At 61.3% G+C, this 19,139-nt stretch overlaps 1 protein-coding gene across 3 annotated transcripts in view; it reads left to right on the forward strand.

Annotated features, from left to right (window-relative positions):
- The window catches only part of PDE10A (phosphodiesterase 10A), a 151,079-nt gene that overhangs the window by 22,329 nt on the left and 109,611 nt on the right, over positions 1-19,139 (forward strand). The window contains exon 1 of one of the 3 annotated variants that reach the window (XM_059699874.1): positions 696-1,781. The exons of 1 other annotated variant lie outside the window; for it this stretch is intronic. In XM_059699874.1, the coding sequence (XP_059555857.1) occupies positions 983-1,781 (799 nt within the window). In that variant the 5' untranslated portion in view covers positions 696-982. Of the gene's footprint in view, positions 1-695; positions 1,782-2,529; positions 2,613-19,139 lie in introns of those variants that run through there. One more of the 3 variants, XM_059699875.1, reaches the window with a different exon arrangement.

The raw sequence follows: 19,139 nt of genomic DNA on the forward strand, positions 1-19,139 counted from the left end.
CCGCGCTCGCCAGCCCGCGCGCGGACCCCTGCGCCTCTGTGCGCTCAGGTGGCTCCTCCTGCTTAGCCACTTTGGGCGGCACGCGTCCCTCCTGCAGCACTGACTGGGTGCGAGGCTGGGAAAGGCGGGGCCGGCTCTCTGAGAAAAGGACAGGCTGGTCCTCAGGGCTTTGGGGCCGGGGTTTCAGGGGGTTCTCTTTTGGGCCCTATTTGCCCCTTCCATTCCCCGTCACCGGGCCAGCTGGGCCGTGCACACGAATCTCCTAGGAGGTGGGTGGCCGAAAGGGAGGGCGGGGAGGGGCTGCTTCCACCTCAGTTTACTGGGGTCACTGTGCAGTGATTGAAACCCCGACCAAGCGTCCGGCTGGACCTCCCCGGGGGACCCCAGGGCACAGCTCTGCGGGAGCTGCCGGCCCGCCGCCGCCAGCAGAGGCGGCTCGCACAGCTGGGTCCGCTGCAGGGCGGTGGGTTTAGAATCCAGAGTGGCAGGCGCAGTTGCGACCCCTGCCCCTTGGCCCTAGCCCAGGTGCACCCTGTCCGCCGAGGGCCGCGGGTGCTGGAGCCTGCGCGCTCGGCGCGCTACGTGGGCGCGGCCCGCGGCGGCGTGGGGAGCGCTCGCTCCGCCAGTGGGCGTCCTCTGCCGCCGCCGCCGCCGCCGCCTCCACGGGCAGCGGCATTGCGGCGCTTTGCTCCGCGGCTTTGGGGCAGTGGCCGCGGCTCGGCCGCCGGAACGCGCACACACCACGCCACGCTCGGCGGCAGCGACCCGCGGCCCGCGCCGGCCCGGGGCACGCGGATTGTGCGCGCCAGCAGCCGGGCGCCGCGGCCCGGGCCCTCTCGCACTCGAAGTGAAACACGATGTGAAGCCTGGGCCGCGAGAGGCGCGGAAACGGGAGAGAAGCTCCGGACGACGCTCGGCCGTCTGGCCACGGAGGGCCGGTCCGGCGGGGGCGGAGCCCGAGGCCGGGCGGAGGAGGAGGGCCATGGCCAACCGCGAGGAGCCACGCGCTCCCCGCCCCCAGCCCCCCCTGCCCGCGGCCGGGGACCCGCCTGGCTCCGGCCCCGGCCAACTCCGCCCGGAGCCCCAGCGCAGCGCGGCCCCCGAGCGGCCGGGCCGGGGTCGGACCGAGCGCGCCCCGCCCACGCGCCCACCCCCCGGCCGCGCCAGCCCCGCGGGGGGCCTCGGTGCCCCGGCTGCGCGCGGCGCCTGGGTCCCAGCCCGCGCTCCCTGCGCGCTCGCCCTCCCCCCCTCTGTCCCCTCCCCCTTTCCATCTTCCTTTTACTTCTGGCCGCCGCCCCCGCTGCCCCCTCCTCCTCTCGTCCCCTCCTCATCTGCCTGCCGCCTCCCCGCGCGGCTCCCGGGAAGGGAGGGCGCAGCGGCGGCTGGAGGAGGCGGCGGCGATGCTGGCGGCGGCGGACCGGAGGCAGCTCCCCTGAGCGTCCCCCCCGGCGGCAGTCCCCGTGGCGGCGGCGGCAGCGGCGGGCGGCGGCCCCTCCTCTCCCCGGCGCTCCTGGGTCTGCTGCTCCCGGCCCGCGCCGGGCCCCGCCTGCCGCCGCCGCCCCGGCTCCCGCCCGGCCCCTCCGCCCGCCGCGCGGGCTCCGCGGGCTTCCCGGGCCCCGGCCCCGGCGCGGGAGGTGGCGGCCAGAACCCGCGGCGGCCCCGAGGCGCAGGCTTCGCCCTCGCCGCCGCGGCCCCGCTGCGCTTCGGCTCCGACATGGAAAATGGACCTTCTAACAACACGAGCTGCTTCCGAAGGCTGACGGAGTGCTTCCTGAGCCCCAGTGAGTGCCGCTGCGCCCCCCGCTCCCCGCTCCCGGGCAGGCGGTCCCCGCGGCTTCTCCCGAGGGGCGCGGGCTGGGGCGCGGGAGCGCCGGCCGGTACGGGACCCCGGGCTTCCCAGTCTCCGCGCGCGCGGGACAGGGGTCCGGGGGCTTTGGGCGTCTAGAACCGGACCTGCTGTCCGCGTGGCCGCCCTGGGCTGTCCCGGCCACAGTCCCGGACGCGTCTCCGCACTCCCAGCTCGGACCGCGTGCGCCCGGCTCCTCTCTCCTCCGCCCGGGACCCGGGGGCTGGAGGAGAGAAGGCGCTTCTTTTCGCTGGGAGACCGGCGGCTGGGAGAGGGCTGGCCATGCCCCCGAACCCCGCGCCCCAAAGGTGAAGGCTCTCGTGTTGTTCGCCCGGGGTTCCGTGTCCCCAGCCCACCCCGTGACCCTGTTCCACCCCGTGACCCTGTTCGGAGCGGGGACTAGCCGGGGGACGGCTGCGCCTCCACCCAGAGGACGCACCCCCACCCAGCACGGCTCTCCAGATCCTGGGGGACAGCTGGCGCTCGGTCGGTGAAGGCGAGGACAATGGGCTTTGGGGTGGCGGAGGGAGGCGCTGCGGGTTCGGAGCCCGGTCACCTCGCCTCGCAGCCCCGCAGCCCCGCAGCCCCGGGGAGAGGGCGCGGAGCGGGCAGGGGGGCAGAAGGCGTGTCGCGGGGGAGGGGGCGAGAGGAGCAGAGTCACCAGGCAGAGGTTCGCCAGAAAGCGGGAGGCGGGAGATGTCAGGGGAAGAGGCGCCCGGCGCGCAGAGGAGGGGACCGCCTTTGTCGCCGATGGAGGGTGAGCGAGGTGAGGCCGGGGTCGGGGGCTCCGGGCCTGGGTACACCGGTGACTCTGGCGCCGGCGGAGTCGGGACGCTGCTCCTCCGGGCCCTGCGCGCGGGGCTGGGGCGCAGCATCCACCGCGTGCGCGGAGCCTTTGTCTGCGCCTCCTGGGAACCGCGCTTCCGCGGCGCCTGCTCCTCTGGGCAGACTCTCCGGGCTGGGCTGCTGGTTCGGCTTCCTGCTCAGGGTCCAGGCTTCCCGGCACCCGGGGTCCAGCCCGTCCTCGCGGCTGAAACTTGTCCGGGTGCCTTTGGGGTGCAGCCGTGGGGCGTGCAAGCCTGGCCCAGTGGGGACCGGGCTGACCACTCCCCTCCCAGCAAACCTGCCTCCTGGGCTGGGGATGGGGTGGAGATGGCAGGGACAGCGTGGTCTGGTGGTCGGTGGTCTCTCACACACCCCTTGGCCACTCTGGTCTCTGCTCCTACCGGCTGCTGGACCTGATCTGTTGGACATGGGCCCTGGTGTTGGAGCTGAGCCCCCATCCTGTGCCTGCCCTGGCCTGATGGGTGCAGCAGCCCCAGTATCTGCAGCCCCCGCCCCACCTACAGGGTCGATGCCTTCAGAGAGGTGGCAGGTGAGGAGGGATGGGGTGTGGGCACCAGGGCTGGCCTGCTGCCTGGGATGCCTTAGGTGTGGACATTGGCACCTGCTGAGACAGCCCCGCTGGCTGTGATGGGAGGTCGAGAGCTGGAGCTGTCAGCTGAACCTGACATGCACAGGGCTGGCCTTCCTCCTTCTCTTGTCAATTCCTTCCTTAAAAAATCAACATCTACTTTTTACAGCTGTCGGCGTGGGCTGGCTGAAGGCTGCCACCTCTGCCCTGTGACAGCTTGGCTCTTGGGAGAGGCGGGTGCTGAGGAGACAGGGGTGTGGGCATCTGATGGGACCCGTTTCCTAAAATGATGAGGTTTTGTTTGCAGGTTGTTGTTCCTGCTGCCGTGTGTGTGTGTGTGTGTGTGTGTGTGTGTGTGTGTGTGTGGCTGGGCATGTGGTGAGGGGTGTTATGGAGCAGAGAGGAGGTGAGCAGGTCAGTGGGGTGAAGTGGTTCCAGGGGAACTCCAGCAGGCTTCCCCTTTGAAGGACTGGGGATCTGGAGGGGACAGGGGCCATGGGGGCCCTCTGCCAAGTCCCCACAGGGAGAAGCCAGTGATGGTGCATTCAAGAGCTGTTGTGCTTGTTGCTCTGTTCCCTGACCCGGTCAGCGGGGGGAGGGGAGCCTGGTGTGTGCACGGGAACAGACCACAGAATCTTCAGGCCGTGGCTGAGGCAGTGCGTACGAAGGTACTTTTAAGGTCAGTCTGTTATCAGACCACCTCGGGGAGAGGTGGGCAGTGGCTAGACCGACGCTTAAAGGACAGAGCCAGTTTCTGCTGGGACGCTGTACCCTCCACCTTGGGGTCTTTGTTCCTGTCATCGCTGACACCCGCGTTTGTCTGAATTGCTGAAGTGTCTGAAGTTGGCAGACTTTTTAGGTACTTGGCAGTTAAAATGAGACTTTTTGGAAAAAAATCTGGATACTATAAGAATGTAGAGATGCCCACACGCATGCAGATGTATCTAATTATTTTTAAGTCCTCACCCGAGGATATTTTTTTTCCATTGATTCCTAGAGAGAGAGTGGGGTAGGGGGGGAGGGAGAGAAACATCGATGTGAGATGAGAGAGACACATCGACTAGTTGCCTCCCATTCGAGCCCCGACTGGGGCCAGGGATCCAACCTGCAACCGAGGTACATGCCCTCGACTGGGAATCGAACCTTTGACCCTTTGGTTAGCAGGCCAACACTCTGACCGCTGAGCCAAACCGGCCAGGGCACAGACGTAGCTTCATTGTGTTGATTCCCGCTTCCCTTTCAGGGTGACCTCTTGGTCTGACAAGCAAGTGGACGTGTGTAAAGGGCTGTGGTCAGTTACCGGTTAGAGCAGTGGTTCCCTCGGTGGGGGCACACGTCCCACAGGGGGGCGATTTGATTTTTAAGGGGGGCAATTTGAGAATGAGTTATTAACAGTGAATTTTTTGCATTTCTTATGGTTCTAGTGCCTCATATACAGTCTATAAACATATATGATGACATCCTTAGGCATTTCAGTTCTCTATTATATGTTTTGAAACTTTATTTGCTATTTTTTCATATAACTTCATATTATTATTACTATTTTAACAATTTCTTAGTGATTTCTTCCTCAGTGCTTCAACTGTCCTTTTGTTCTTTTATTTTTCTCTTTCATGGATGCCATGTCCTTTGGAAACTTGTTTAGACCAAGTTAATGGCCTTTTAGGCTCCCTCCACGCGACCAGGAGTTCACTCTTTGAATAATAAGAATTGTATGTCACAGGTGGGCATCAGGGTTTTAGAGGTGCTTAGGTGGGGCACGGCCAAAAGCAGGCTGGGAGCCACTGCGCGGAAGGAATGCCTGTCTTACCTAATCGCCACCGGAAAGCGCCTCGTGTAGCAGCTCTGATACCCCAGTTACCTCCTGTCCCTGCGGCCCCGCATCAGGTTCTCACCGATTCACTGCTTCACTCGGTCACGCACAGAACAAACTCAGTCAAAGCTACCGCCCGTGCCAGGCGCTGCCCTGGCCAGGCCTCCATCCCGAGGAACCAACCGACTGACCAGTGGGAGAGGCCCTGGGAGCGGGTCAGCGCCGATGCCTGGCGCTCCCAGGTCAGTGGTCCCCTTCCCTCCCCATCAGGCCATTCCTGACTTCATCTCATTCCTCCGTCTGCCTGGAATGCTGACCTCTGAACTTTCCAGAAAGTTGCTGGTTGGAATAGAAAATGTCTGCACAGGGACAGCACCAGGCCCCCGGGGGACCAAGCAGCCAACTTTGCAGGGGTGCTGTATATGTGTGTGTATGTGTGTGCGTGTGTGTATGTGTGTGCGTGCGTGTGTATGTGTGTGTGTGCGCGCGCGCGTGTGTGCTCGCGAGCCCCAAGGACCCTGACCGTGGCTCTCCCTCTCACCATGCCCACCTCCCTGATGGGTGTGGAGTCCCAGCCGGCCGCTGAGTGAGGCAGGGCTGTAGAGAAAGGAGGGCGGGCGGCCAGGAGGCACAGAGAGCCGGGGACAGACTGGCGACGAGGCTGCAGGGTACTGGCAATTTCTCAAGTCCTCAGCACAACAGTGCGCGTGTTTCCAGGAATGGTGGGTTGGAAAGATGCTCTGTGAGCGTCACTCTTGCTCTGCTTCTTGAGGCGTAAGACACCGTGTGGCCAACCCGTGAACAAACTGAGACGAACAGGATCCGTTTGAAGAGCCAGTGCGATGAATGCATAGACGCTCCCCTGGTCTTCATATCCCACATGTCGTTATGGGCCTGAGACTGAGGTCACCCGGGTGCGACTGAGGTCACCGGATGCCAGGGCCACGAGGGGGCCAGGCCAGCCACGCGGCAGCAGAGGCAGTTGCAAGCCCCCGACAGTCGCCAGCAGGTAGCTGTGAGGCCCTGTTCAGTGCGAACTGTTTGAGGAGACGGAAGTAATGAGACTGATCTCCTTGGAGGGCCCAGACTACAGAGGTGGCCACCTGCCCGGGAACAGCAGAGCCAGGCCAGGGCGGGTCTGGGCAGACCAGGTGTCATGGAGATGCCGGTGACTAGAGTCATCGGAAAGGACTGCCATCCGCGGGGCCAGCTTTATGAACGGGGTGGAATGGTTTAGGGCTGTTAATTTAAATTTCATGACTGTTCTTTCTCTTTTTAAATACATTTTTTATTGATTTCAGAGAGGAAGAGAGAGGGAGGAAGAGATAGAAACATCATGATGAGAGAATCATGGATCGGCTGCCTCCTGCACGATCGGGGATCGAGCCCGTATAAGCCCTGACCAGGAGTCCAACTGTGACTTCCTGGTTCATAGGTCGATGCTCAGCCACTGAGCCATGCTGGCTGGGCACGACATTTCTCTTAATTAAAAAGGAAAACAAAACATGTGCGAACAAAGGAAAGCTGTAATATTTGAACGAGAGAGCAACAGGACAGGAGGTGTCGTCCTTCATCTCAACCTGCTGTCTCCTTAGGTGATGCCACACACGCAGCTTTCTCTTCCCACCAGGAAAGGATACGCGCGCAGTGCCATAACCAGCCCGCCCGGGCCAGGGAGACGGGCAGCGTGGCGGCTGCGGGTCACAGCCCTGGGTCGCGTACTTGAAAGTCGCCAAGAGACGGGGTCTTAACCGTTCTCATCACAAGGAAGCGACGCATCGCACTGGTGGCTGAGCAAAGGTGAAGGCTGTGTTTACAGTGCGGCAGGTGGAACACGGTGCGGCGAGCCTCCCGCCAATTAATAGCGCATTAATTGTTTGTTTACGAACAGCTCGTGAGGTGCGACCAGGACGGAAAACGTACCTTCCACGAAGGGCTTTCTCCCTGGAACGGAAAACTCTCGCAGGTGTAATTCAGAGCATTTTCATTTCCTCCGAAACGAGAATGAGCCGCTGGGGCCCATCTCCCGGGGCTAAGGGAGGGCGTAGTGCGGGGCAGGCGGGCTCCCCGAGGCACGCAGAGGCCGCTGTCCGGTCTGAGTGAGCACTGGCCGCTCTGGAAGCTTCCGGCTCACTGCTGCCTGCCCGTGCCCTCCCCGTGCAGGAGGCGGCCGTGGTAGGTGGCTGGCACACGGATGGAAGGTGCTCAGGTATTTGTGTTGGAAACTCACCGATGAAAACAAATAATTGACAGCGTGGTGCTCGTCTTCAAGGCAGTAGACAGGGAAGGCCACGCACCGACCGCTCTGGGCCTCCGTGGGGGAGCCAGGACTCCCCGGGAGGCAGTCCGTTTTCCCAGGCGCCTGCGGCCGCGGGAGACACAGGCAAAGGAGGGCGGAGAGCCCAGGCTCTGACCGCCCAGCCGAGGTTCGCAGAGGGCCCATCTGAGTGTGAGGCACGTGGGCTTGGAGGGAGCAGCCCGGGGAAGCCTCAGCGGGCCCGTGAGGGCGTGTCCACCGGCCGCCATCAGAAAAGCCGGGGGCCTGGGAGGGTGGGTGGTGGGGCCAAGAGAAGATTCTCTGGGGCTGAGGCTGAGGCCCAGTTCCCCTGGACCCTGAGCCCTGGAAGGACACGGGACTCAGGTGGGGAGGTGGGTCAGGGGGAGAGGCGGGCGGGGGAGAGGCGGGTGGGCGGGGGGAGAGGCCACCTCCCTGGGGGGGGGGGGCAGGTGTCTGTGGGGAGGTGGAGGCTGCCCTCTGAGCGGAGGAGCCCACCCGGTGAGGAGCCATGGAAGGGTGGGGAGCGGAGGGAGAGGCCGCGATGAGAGGAATAGGTCTGGGCAGTGAAAGATGGGGTAAGGCAGGGTCAGGACAGGTGGCTGCCGAGTTTCTGGATGCGAAGTTGGGGGTGTGGGTGGTGGCTCGGTGCTCAGACAGAGGATGTAGGCATCTGGCTCCGACTCTGTGGCAGGCACCGTGGTTGGCCCCGGGGAGTCCTGCGTGTATGGTGCCCACACCTCTGGTGTAAATACTCACCAAACACACACACACACCAAACACCGCAAATGTCAAAATCAAACGCCGCGGTCTTCAGTGAGCTCAGACGGATGCCCGGCCGTGTGGCTCCCCTAGTCTGGGGGGCTGTGCAGGCCGCCCGGGGAGCGGCCGTTACCCTGGCCTCTGAATGGCCGGAGGCAGCCAGCTGTGCGGACCCGGGAGCAGGGCACCCCCGGCGGAGGGAGACTCAGGTCAGAGGGTCAGAATGAAGCGGGTGCTGCTGGGGCCTGGGAGCCGAGCTGCCCGGGGTGGGATGAGGCCCAGGGGGCACACTGCCGGGCCGGGGCTGTCAGTCAGGGGCAGTTGGGTCGCACTGTGGGAGCAGGGGAAGCTCCTGGGGTGTAACCAGGTGGGGGTAAGTGGCTGGTGCTCTCAGCAGCTCGTGGCGGCTGCAGTGCGGTGCGTGGATCTAGGAAGCAGTCCACGGAGGCCACCATGGGAGCCAAGGCGAGAGGAGCAGTGACCTGGGTGAGGGTGGCGGTGATGGAGATGAAGGTGGCTCCGTTATCCACAGGTGTGAGGAGGCAGGTGTGTCAGCGTGCAGGGGGGCAGGGTTTGGGGGGGGAAAGGAGTCAAGAACTGCGCCCAGCCCTAGCTGGTGTGGCTCAGTGGATAGAGTGTCGGCCTGCAGACTGAAGGGTTCTGGGTTTGATTCTGGTCAAGGGCACATGCCCGGGTTGTGGGCTGATCCCCAGTAGGGGGTGTGCAGGAGGCAGCCCTTCAATGATTCTCTCTCCTCATTAATGTTTTTATCTCTCCATCCCTCTCCCTTCCTCTCTGAAATCAATAAAAACATATTAAAAAAATAAATGGAGCCGGAGGGAAGGAACACTCTCATGTCTGGACACACATCTTGAGCGCTGCCCAGCAGGGGGTGCTGGGGGAGGCAGAGCGTTGGTGTGAGGAGCGGAGGGAGAGAGGCCCCTGGAAGGAGGTCCCGGAGGTGGGAGCCCTGGAGGTGAGAACTCGGACAGCGAGTGGGAGGGGTGAGCTGAGGCGGGCATGGAAGCTGGGGGGCAGGCCAGGAGGTCTCCGACGTGTTTATGGGGGCGGGTGGGGTGGGGTGGGAGACACAGTGTCCTGAGAGAGTGTCACATGCCCCTGCCCGTCGCTGTGCCAGCTGCTGGCTCATCACCCGCCAGAAGTCTGCAGACACACCTGTTCCTGGCCTTCAAGGAGCCGCTGTCGTCTGTGGGTGGAGCCGAGGTCAGAGGCCCGCCCTCTACCTGCTGACCCTCCCCTACCTGCTGACCCTCCCTCTACCTGCTGACCGTCCCTCTACCTGCTGACCCTCCCTCTATCTGCTGACCCTCCCCCTACCTGCTGACCCTCCCCCTACCTGCTGACCCTCCCTCTACCTGCTGACCCTCCCCTACCTGCTGACCCCCCCCACCTGCTGACCCTCCCCTACCTGCTGACCCTCCCCTACCTGCTGACGCCCCCCTACCTGCTGACCCTCCCCTACCTGCTGACCCTCCCCTACCTACTGACCCTCGCTCTACCTGATGACCCCCCTACCTGCTGACCCTCCCTTACCTGCTGACCCTCCCTCTACCTGCTGACCCCCCACCTGCTGACCCTCCCTCTACCTGCTGACCCCCCCCACCTGCTGACCCTCCCCTACCTGCTGACCCTCCCTCTACCTGCTGAACCTCCCCTACCTGCTGACCCTCCCCTACCCGCTGACGGGCCGTGGGTAGAGGAGCGTGTAGGAGTGGGCGGAACGCTGTTTCGTGGCCTCCACTGCCCATGGCGAAGTCTTTGTCCCTCAACCCGCTCCTGTAAAGGTCTCCACACGGGCACCTCTGTATCCTCCGCGTGTCCCCTCCACACCTGCCTGTTCTGGCGTCTCCTCCTCCTGGGAGCCTGGCCTCCCGGTTGCCCGCTGGGGTCCCTCAAGTCCCCGCCTTCTCCCGCTGGCTCGGGGTCCCCTCCTCTGGGCCTCCCTGAGGCCTCGCTGTGCGCAGACCTGTCTGCGTTTGTGTGTCTCCCGCCGGCATGTGCTCCTTCATCCATTTTCTCACGCTCAGCGCCCAGCGCGCTCGCCAAGCACAATACACGGTCCTTTAAAAATACCAGTTCTCCCGAAAGGCAGGAAACAATGAAATAAAGTGCCCATTCAGCTTTGCTAGCATAACGGGAAACTGTTCGATTCCTCCTCGCTGTTAGTTTTGATGTAACCCCCACACACGCTGCTCGCCCCGATGCCGGGCGCTGTCAGCACGCTCTGCTCCGAGCGACCGCCGGACGGGGCGAGGTGAGCGAGTCCCGGTGTTGATGGGAGGCGGGAGGGGGTTCAGAGCACGTGGACGCCTCCGTGTTGTCTCCCGAGGCGTCGATGGAACGGTCTTTACTTGGAGAAAACACCCTCTGCGCCAGCGCCAGCAGAGAGAGCCGCGCACGAGGTGTGGGCGCCGCGCCATGAGTTGGGTGCGATGGATTATTTATAAAAATACAGGCGTAGTTGCACTTTTTAAAGTTGGCAGGTACACGTCAGAGCAAGTCTGCATGGAGAGCCGGCCCCTGAGCCGGAGCGAAGGCTGGAAGGAACCTTCCAGAATCGCGGGCCAGCCCGGCGGGGAGCCGGCGGGGGAGGGGGTGCCGCGCCGGCACCCCGTGTGCGTGCACTGGGTTCAAGCCGTCCTCCTCGGAGGTGGCGGAGCGATTGTGTCTGAACTGTAGTTTCAGCAGCTTCCAGGGCAGACGTGGAAGGGAAACCAAGAAGGTCTGGCACCGTGGCTCCTGGTTCAGTGGTTCCAGGTCGTTTCGTGGCTGTCGGGGTCGCACACCCTCCAACGTCCTTTTTGCCCCGGAGTCAGGAGTCTGCTGCTCACAGCTGGCTCGTCCCATCTGTCGTCACGCCTCTTTAGAATCACGCTGGCTGGGTCCCCTGATGAATTATATCCTCTTCTTATGAAAGGCGCACCGCCTGCCTCTCCGGGCGGTGCGGGAGGAGGACTCTGGCCGCTGGGCTCTGGAATCCCTCCGTGCCCGCCGTAGGGCCTGGCCTCCCTGGAGCGGGTCCGAGTGTCCGATCGGGCTGCGTGGCCGGCGTGGGCCGAGGGGTGGGGCCGGGCGGCGACCGACCACAACCACGGGGGAGGTTGTGGGAGCGGAAGGCCTCACTGCCTGGCTCTTTTCTCCCTTCCCCCGTGGTCGGCTCCCCGCTTGCACGCGCTGGGGCTGGGGGTCCATGCGGCCCTCGGGGCCCGGTCAGGGGGGGCCGGGGCCTGCGTGGGCCAGCCGCCGGGCCCCATGAGGCACGGCCTGGCCGTGCTGCTGGCGGCCTCGGGCATCGACTCCCCGGCCCACAGCGGGAGCCCAGCGCGGCCTGCCACTTGCCCGCTGCCCCCTGGACCGGGCCCACGCGGGCCGCGTGGACGCCCGGCCCCAGTGTGGCGGCGGCGGAGTGGGGCGCGTGCCCTAGCCCCGGGAGGCCGCCATGCTGCAGTGCGCTGGCCTCGTGGGCCGGGCCTGCTCTGAGCGGATGCCGCTCTTCCGGAGCTGGGCTGCTCCACCGGCCGCACCCCGTGTGCTGGGCTGTGCCGCCCAGACGCGCCGTTGTGGGAGTCCCGGTCCGCCCGCAGGCCGGCTGCAGGTGCTGTGCGGGAGGGCCATCCTGCCTTGTGGCGAGTTCGAGCGGCAGCAGCGGGAGCCGGGCGAGGACTGCGCCCTCCATCTTGCCTTGGGTCCTCCATTTTGGGACAGAGCCATGTGCTTCTTCGCGGGGGAAGTCGCTGCTAGCCACACCCAGGATTTCTCTGGACTAACCAATAATAATCAAGGGAAGTGCACGCCATCACTATGACCACATCCTGTACCAACTCGTGCCTGGCCAATCGGGGGGCCCACAGTCCCCTCTCCTGCCCTCACTCCACCCCCCTATAAAACCCCCTGTCCCATCAGGCCTCCCTCTCTCGGCCGCTGGACTTTCCGTTGTGTCGGTGGGTCTGGTGAACGGGGAGTGCAAACCAGCTTGCATTAAAAGGACTCTTTGCTTTTGCATCGGACTGACTGGCTCCCTGGGGGTCTTGGGAACCTTGAAATCTGGGCACAACATTTACTTTGAGGCAGGTTGAAGCCGTGGTTCTAACCCCTCAGCTAAAACCGTGGGAGACTGGCATGTGACTAGACAGAGCGATGCCAGGGGATAGGAGAGACTTACAACAGACCCAGCACCCGAGGAATTCGGTATATTTTTGAAGTGCCTTCTCATCTAGGAGGAGTGGAGATCGGGAGTGGAATACAGGCATGTGAGACACCTCGGTAGTCATCCAGAAGAAATAGAGTTAGGTCATACTTTCACTAGCAATACAGGATACAGTGGATCCAAATGGATCCTATGTTTACACACAGGGCGTGCCCCCCCAATTTGTCTACACACATTCTGAATAGCTCTAAAACCGTGTTTGTTAAAGTCCATTTCATTTTCACGATTGGGCGCTCAGCTGTGAAGGTGTGTGCGCATTTGTTGGGACACCCTGTGTGTATACTTCTGACCTCGCACACCGTGGGGGTGAGGGGCACCAGCCCCCGTGCAGTTGAAAATCTTTGTACAACGGTTGACCTCCCCATAATCTGACTCTGGGCATCCCTTGGTCTCCGTGGGGATGGGCTCCAGGAGCCCCACGACACCCCGTCTGGGGATGCGGGGTCCCTCCTATAGAATGAGGTAGAGCAGCGCACACAGCCGGCCCCACCCATGGACTCCCAGCTGCCACCAACAGCATTGCTTCGGATCCACAGTTGGTTGGATCTGCAGATGCAAAACCGGGCATAGGCAAGGCCCGGCCAGCGTGGCTCAGGGGTTGAGCGTCGACCTATGAACCAGGAGGTCACAGTTCAATTCCAGGTCAGGGCACATGCCTGGGCTGCGAGCTTGATCCCCAGTGGGGGGTGTGCAGGAGGCAGCCGAGCGATGATTCTCTCTCACCATTGATGTTTCTCTTTCTCTCTCCCTTCTCCTCTGAAATCAGTAAAAACAATGTTTGTTTGTTTTAAAAATCTGTATGTTCAGACTCGTGTTTTTAAAGTGTCAACCCTAAAAAGACGAGGAAGTTTCTTTCTAGCCTTTACATGTAACTCAAAGTTCAGAAGTATTAAAAGAAAAGCTTGATGTTTATCAGCATTAAAAACATTTTTTGGCCCTGAAGACCATAAGCCAATGTGACCTTTTCCTGGGGGGCCTGTGGGTGGCCCCGCCCTCTGCCCGCCCCGGCCACTTCCTGCCCGGCCTTTGAAGCTGGGGCAGCACAGGCTGCAGGCAGCGCTCAGCGTCTGCCCCAGAAAAGGAAAGCTCAGCGCTCAGATCCCAGCGTTCAGCTCACCTTCCTGGCGTGGAGAGCGCGCCCAGAAATGGCGAGAAAGAACGACCCATGGAAAGTAGTGCAAGGACAGGGATGGGCTGCTTTTAGGACGTGGACAAAGGACGATGCTCAGCCTCCTTCTCGGTGCGATGAGCGCAGATTAAAATAGCGCCGAGTACAGGGTCCCGGCCAGGGCAGCAGCAGCGCGTGACCCTCTGCACGCCGGGCGGTTCCGCGAGGAAGCCGGCTCTCGGGGACACTCCTGCTGTTTGGCAGTATCGATCGGTATTTAGAAATGCTTGTCTCCATTGACCCACTGATTCTACTTCTGGGAATTTACTGATAGATAGACTCACCCATAGGCAAAGTGACTTAATGAGATACTATTGCAGCAAAGGCCGAGAGAGAACACGGGGAACTGCGTCTGTAAAGATCTGTCCGTAGGGAACCTGGCGAAATAAACTTTGCAGGCGGGAAGCAGATGTACTGAAGGTGTGACAGGTGCACCCCTTTGTAAAGAAAAGCAGGTGTCAAGCAGTACACACCGTATGCACACACTTTGTTTGAAAGGGCCACATACTTAGTATGTCTGTGGTTCCCTAGAGAAACTGGCCAGAGCCCGGCCCGCGCGGCTCAGTGGTTGAGCGTGGATCCATGAACCAGGAGGTCACGGTTTGATTCCCGTCAGAGCACACACGCCTGGGTTGCAGGCTCGATCCCCAGTGTGCGGCATGCAGGAGGCAGCCGATCAGTGATTCTCATCATTGATGTTTCTCTCTCTCCTTCTCTGTTCCTCTCTGAAACCAATACAAAATCTATAAACAATCACACGGAAACTGGGCAGAAACGGCAGAAGCGCTGGGCACTCCTACCTGGCAGTGTGGGTGGCCATGGGAGTCAGGGCTGGGGGGCAGGGGGTGAGGACGGGCCACAAGGGTTTGGAGACTTCAGTGCACACCTCTTACCTGTTGGGGTTTTTGGATAGTGTAACTGGTTCCCTTCTCAAAAATTAAGTTTAAAAATGAGAATTGACTGAGAGCCACTGAGGTAGCCGCCTGGTGCTCTGCGTGGGGCGACACCATCTTTCCCGCGTGGCTTTGTTGTCTTCCTGTTGAGATCTTAGTTCTCAGCCCCTGAAGTAGGTTTGCTTGATGTCTGTCTGCCTCTAGCCTCCCACTTCCCCTCCTACACAAGATCCCCAGATGTCAAACCACACATATTAACCCCCCACACGCATCAGCACCCCGATACTTGCCAACGCCTTTCCACGTCACGCGCAGAGTTAGAAGTGGGAAACGCGAGCGCGTCTCCTGTAACGTGGTTCCGGACCGGCACCGTCTGCGGTTCCACGCCGGAGCCCGAGCTGTTGTTTAAACGGCTGGAGGGCTGCCCAGCAGCGCAGCTGGTGGAAATCACTACGTTTTGGCAAAGCACCCAGTGTCTTCCCCGGGGAACGTGGGCTCTGCGTTCTCGCGCTTGTCAAGTGAGCGGCAGGCAGCGTGGCCTCCAGTGGTCCTGCCACCTAGGGCCACGGACGGGGCCACACCGCTCATGGTCACCTCATCTGATGTCACAGCCACGGGGCTTTCGTGTGGAGCAGGGACAGCGGGCGCTTCCGCATCCATTCATCCCACGGCGGGTGTGCGGGCGGGTGTGGGAGCCGCCAGGCCCCGAGAGCGCCCCAGGAGCAGGACGGGCCCTCCCCTGGCCGCGCCTTCGTGGCGGCACCAGATTCTTCAGGTCCGCCCGTTCGGTCCCGTCCCTGGTTTTGTTTGGGGTTTGACCCCCTCCCGCCCCCCCCCCCCCCCCAGACACTGTCCCTCTGAGCAGCAACGGGCGTCTCCCCTGGTCCCGCGGTGTGGGTATCGCCTGGTGCTGTCCTGTGTTCTGTTGATGGTGCCGGCGCTTTCCTTTGTCTTATCCCGTATCACCATTTCCTCCTGGTCCACCCGCTGGCTTTATTTTAGCTGCCGCTTCCTTCCTAGTCACTGGGTTGGTGAGAACCCTTCCCCACCTTCCCGGTCAGCCTCCCAGCCCCTAACAGACATCTTTGACCCAGACCTTCGTGCTCCCGGGCCTCCCAGGGACAGTGCACGGCACACGCCCCGGACTCGGGTGGGGACGGGGTCCACATGCACGCCCTTGGCCTCATGCTTGAAGCGCTGCCTTCTCCTGGGGGCCCGGGCTTGGGGAAGCCCGACGACTCCTGCCCCTGCTTTGGGAGCGGGCCGTGGCGAGGGGGGCGGTGGGCCCGCGGTCCCTCCCTCCGTGGAGCCCGCAGGTGCCTCTGGCGGCTGTTCAGGCCCCGGGACCGTGTTGATGCTCCAGGTTGTTCGTTGTCACGATCAGCTCTCGCTGCGCTTCGCTCCCCGTCAGATCGCACCACAGCTGCGGGGTTGGCACCGCTGTGCTGTGTGACTTCTTCTCGTCACATGGGCCATCAATAGGGAATGTGTCCTTTCCCTCGGTGGTTTTGAGTTCTTTTTGTTTTGTGTTGATGTGATTGTAGAGGCATCCTGGCCAGATTTTTGAGAGTCGATTTCATTGTGATGCCTCGTCTCTGGGTTCCGGCGGGAAGCACCCCATGCTGCTGGGACAGGGAGGCATTCAGCCGGGGCTGGGGGTGACCTCAGCGTCGCACAAATGCCATTGTTAGAAACGAGCCTCGGAGCCGTGTGTGTGTGTGTGTGTGTGTGTGAGTGTGTGTGTGTGTGTGAGTGTGTGTGTGTGTGTGTGTGTGTGTGTGTGTGTGTGAAGGATACACACAGTTTACTGCTATTCCTGTTCCCTTCTCCACTGTGTTGCCTAGCCCTGCGGGACTGGCGACTTCTCAGTGAGGAGATGAGGGGCCCAAGGTGTTGAGAAATGGGTCGGGGGTTAGGTTGCCTCCTGAACTTGCCCCCGACCAGGGCTGGGGATCGCCCTACAGCTGAGGTGCGTGCCCTCGGCCAGGACTCAAACCCACCACCCTTGGGTCTGTGAGCAGCGCTCCAACCACGGAGCACCAGCCAGGGCACAGGATGTTGTGTGAGTAATTGACTAGTAATTCCCTCTCACTTGAGGAAAGCGGAGACTGTGCCCATCAGCGGTTCTCGTGAGGGTGAGTTCTGCGGCTACACCTTGAACCCCTTTAAAATTCGTTCTGGGTCTGGTTGCCTTTCTCTGAGACAAAACTCTCCATGTGTTCTATTTCAACGTAGAACCCTCCCCATCATGGAGGAATTTGCGCTGGGCCCTGCGGTGCTCTGCTGGAGTCTCATACCGCAGACAGGACACGCGGGCGTGCTTAAGTTACTGAAGTGGATCCCGCCTTCCCGGGGGCAGCGCTTCACCAGCCTTAGGCGGGTTCCGGACGGCGTGGCCGTGGCGCGTGGCCCTCCCCCGCCCCCCGCCCCCGCCCCTGCCGTCAGCCCCCGCGTGATGAGCTTGTCGGGAGGCCAGAAGTGATCGCCTGTCCCTCTGTCTTTCCTTGACCTTGTAAGCGTGAGGTTGGCTAAGCTTATATTACAGAGTGTCCAGTACGGGTCTCTCGCTAAGTCAGGGTTGGGTGAAGCGGGGTGGGGGGGGCGGGGGCGGGGGAGCTGGGGCCCGGAAACATGAATTTTACTGTCAAATTTGGGCTCAAGTCTCAGCTCTGCTAAGTTTCTGAGAATTTCCGTATCTGTGGAACGGGTGCCCGGTCGATGTTAACTTCCCCTTCATACGTTTCTTTCAGACTAGAATGAGCACGTCTGGTTTAAGTCATAGCATTTCGGGATTTTCTCACGTTGTAAAAATTTTGCATTTGTCATATTTCCGTTTGGCGTCTGCGTGACGTCAAGAGGCTCACTGTGTTGTAGTATAAAAAGAGAAAAGAAAATGCGGGGCGTTTTTCAGAAACCCTAGTGTGTAGCCTCTGATTTTTAAAGGAAGCTGTGGCCTCATGGGAGGTGCAGGGAGCATGTCTTTGTGCCCGGGGCTGTGCGGGACCGAGGGCAGGAGCCTGTGCCACCTCCGGCCTGGTGCCGCCGTCCTGGCCGCTCCCAGTCTGGCCCGCTTCCTGGGAAGACTCAGCAGCTCCTATTTTAGGACCTGACCTGCGGCCGGCGCTGGCCGTTCTGCTCCTCACTCCGCCCCCAGCTTAGACCCGCGTGTCCTCAGGTGCAGAGCCTGTGGACTGGTGGGTGGCGCCGGCAGCCGTGGCGGGCGCAGACGAGTAAGTGGTGTCTGGTTAGCGATTCGAAAGTGGTGTGAGATCTTAATGCTGGATATAGAGTATTAACACAGAAGCAGAAGGGTATGCGATTTCTAAAGGAATTTTTAAAACATTGGTAAATAAAAGCCATCAGACTGTTCCTTACTTGGGAGCATCTTGGCAGTTGGAAGGCATTTTCGGCATCTGGAGATTTCACATGTTCTGCATCGCTTGTATTCTCGTGGAAAAGGGGGACAGGCATGCAGTTTTGAGAACTTTGATCCATTGGATGTTACGTGGGTTGCTCTTTATGTCTACCTTTGTTTTGTTTTTTAAAATATATTTTTGTTGATTTCAGAGAGGAAGGGAGAGGGAGAGAGAGATAGAAACATCAGTGATGAGAGAGAATCATGGATCCGCTGCCTCCTGCACGCCCCGCACTGGGGATGGAGCCCGCAACCCGGGCCTGTGCCCTGACTGGGAATCGCACCGTGACCTCCTGGTTCATGGGTCAGCGCCCAACCCCTGAGCCGTACGGCCAGGCTGTGAAGTGGACAGCACCTTCCCCTCCCTCTTTTGCTCCAGATGAAGATGAAACGGTGAGAAAACGCTCCGTAGGCTGGGAAGTTTCCCACACACGGAGCCTTTGTGAGAATCCGGGGACACAGTGTGAAGGCGAATAGGCCCTTTGTTACCTGATGCGTGAGTGAGTGGCACTGCTCGCGCTCCGCCCTCAGAGTCGTCGCTAATTGGCCATTGTTGCTCCATATTCGGCTTCAGGTCCCAGGTGGGCAGCTGAACGGGCCGCCTTCGCCTTGGGAGGAGAGCTGCGCTTTTCCTGACTTTGACAAGGAGGTCATCGGTGATCCAGTTTTACGATTTCATGGCCCATGCCTTTTCAGTTTTGTATTTTTGTGGCATCGACCCCTGCAGTCATGTTCACGACATGGACTCTGTGATGTCTCAGGCACCGCGCGGTTAGATCAGGAACGGGGACCACGCGCGTCCCTGCAGAAGACAGCTCAGCCCTGGGCCAAGAAAACAGTTATTTTCCTTTAGAGCTAGGTTTTGTTTTCGATGTAAAAATGACAAAATGACTGAGTCAGCCCCCCCTCCCTCCCTCCCTCCCTCTTCGTTAAAAACCCCTTTGCATTTGGCTTTATCTGCCTCTAGTTGTCACTCCTGCTGGGCCTGAAGGAATGAGAATTATGAGTGGAAGTGAGGGGGCAGGTGGGTGTGCTGCCTGTTAGAATCCTTTCCAAATAGAAAAGTTCAAACAGCCCCCCACTTTTTGGCAAAAGCAGGAGCCCTTACCCGGAGGTGTTTCTCTACAGGCTGCTCACAGTCCGACTGGGTGCCCCTCCGCGTTGGACCCTTTCCCAGCGTAGAGCCGGGACGGTTTAGAGGAGCTGCCACCCGTAGCATCTCCTGTGGGCGGTGCGGGAGGGAGGGAGCCAGGAGGGGGCGGGGTGGACACTGGGAAGGGCGTCCGGCAGAAGAAGCGATGGAAAGCACCTCCTCGCTTCTGGGG

Source organism: Myotis daubentonii, chromosome 6 (assembly GCF_963259705.1).
Source record: "Myotis daubentonii chromosome 6, mMyoDau2.1, whole genome shotgun sequence".
Taxonomy (NCBI): Eukaryota; Metazoa; Chordata; class Mammalia; order Chiroptera; family Vespertilionidae; genus Myotis; species Myotis daubentonii.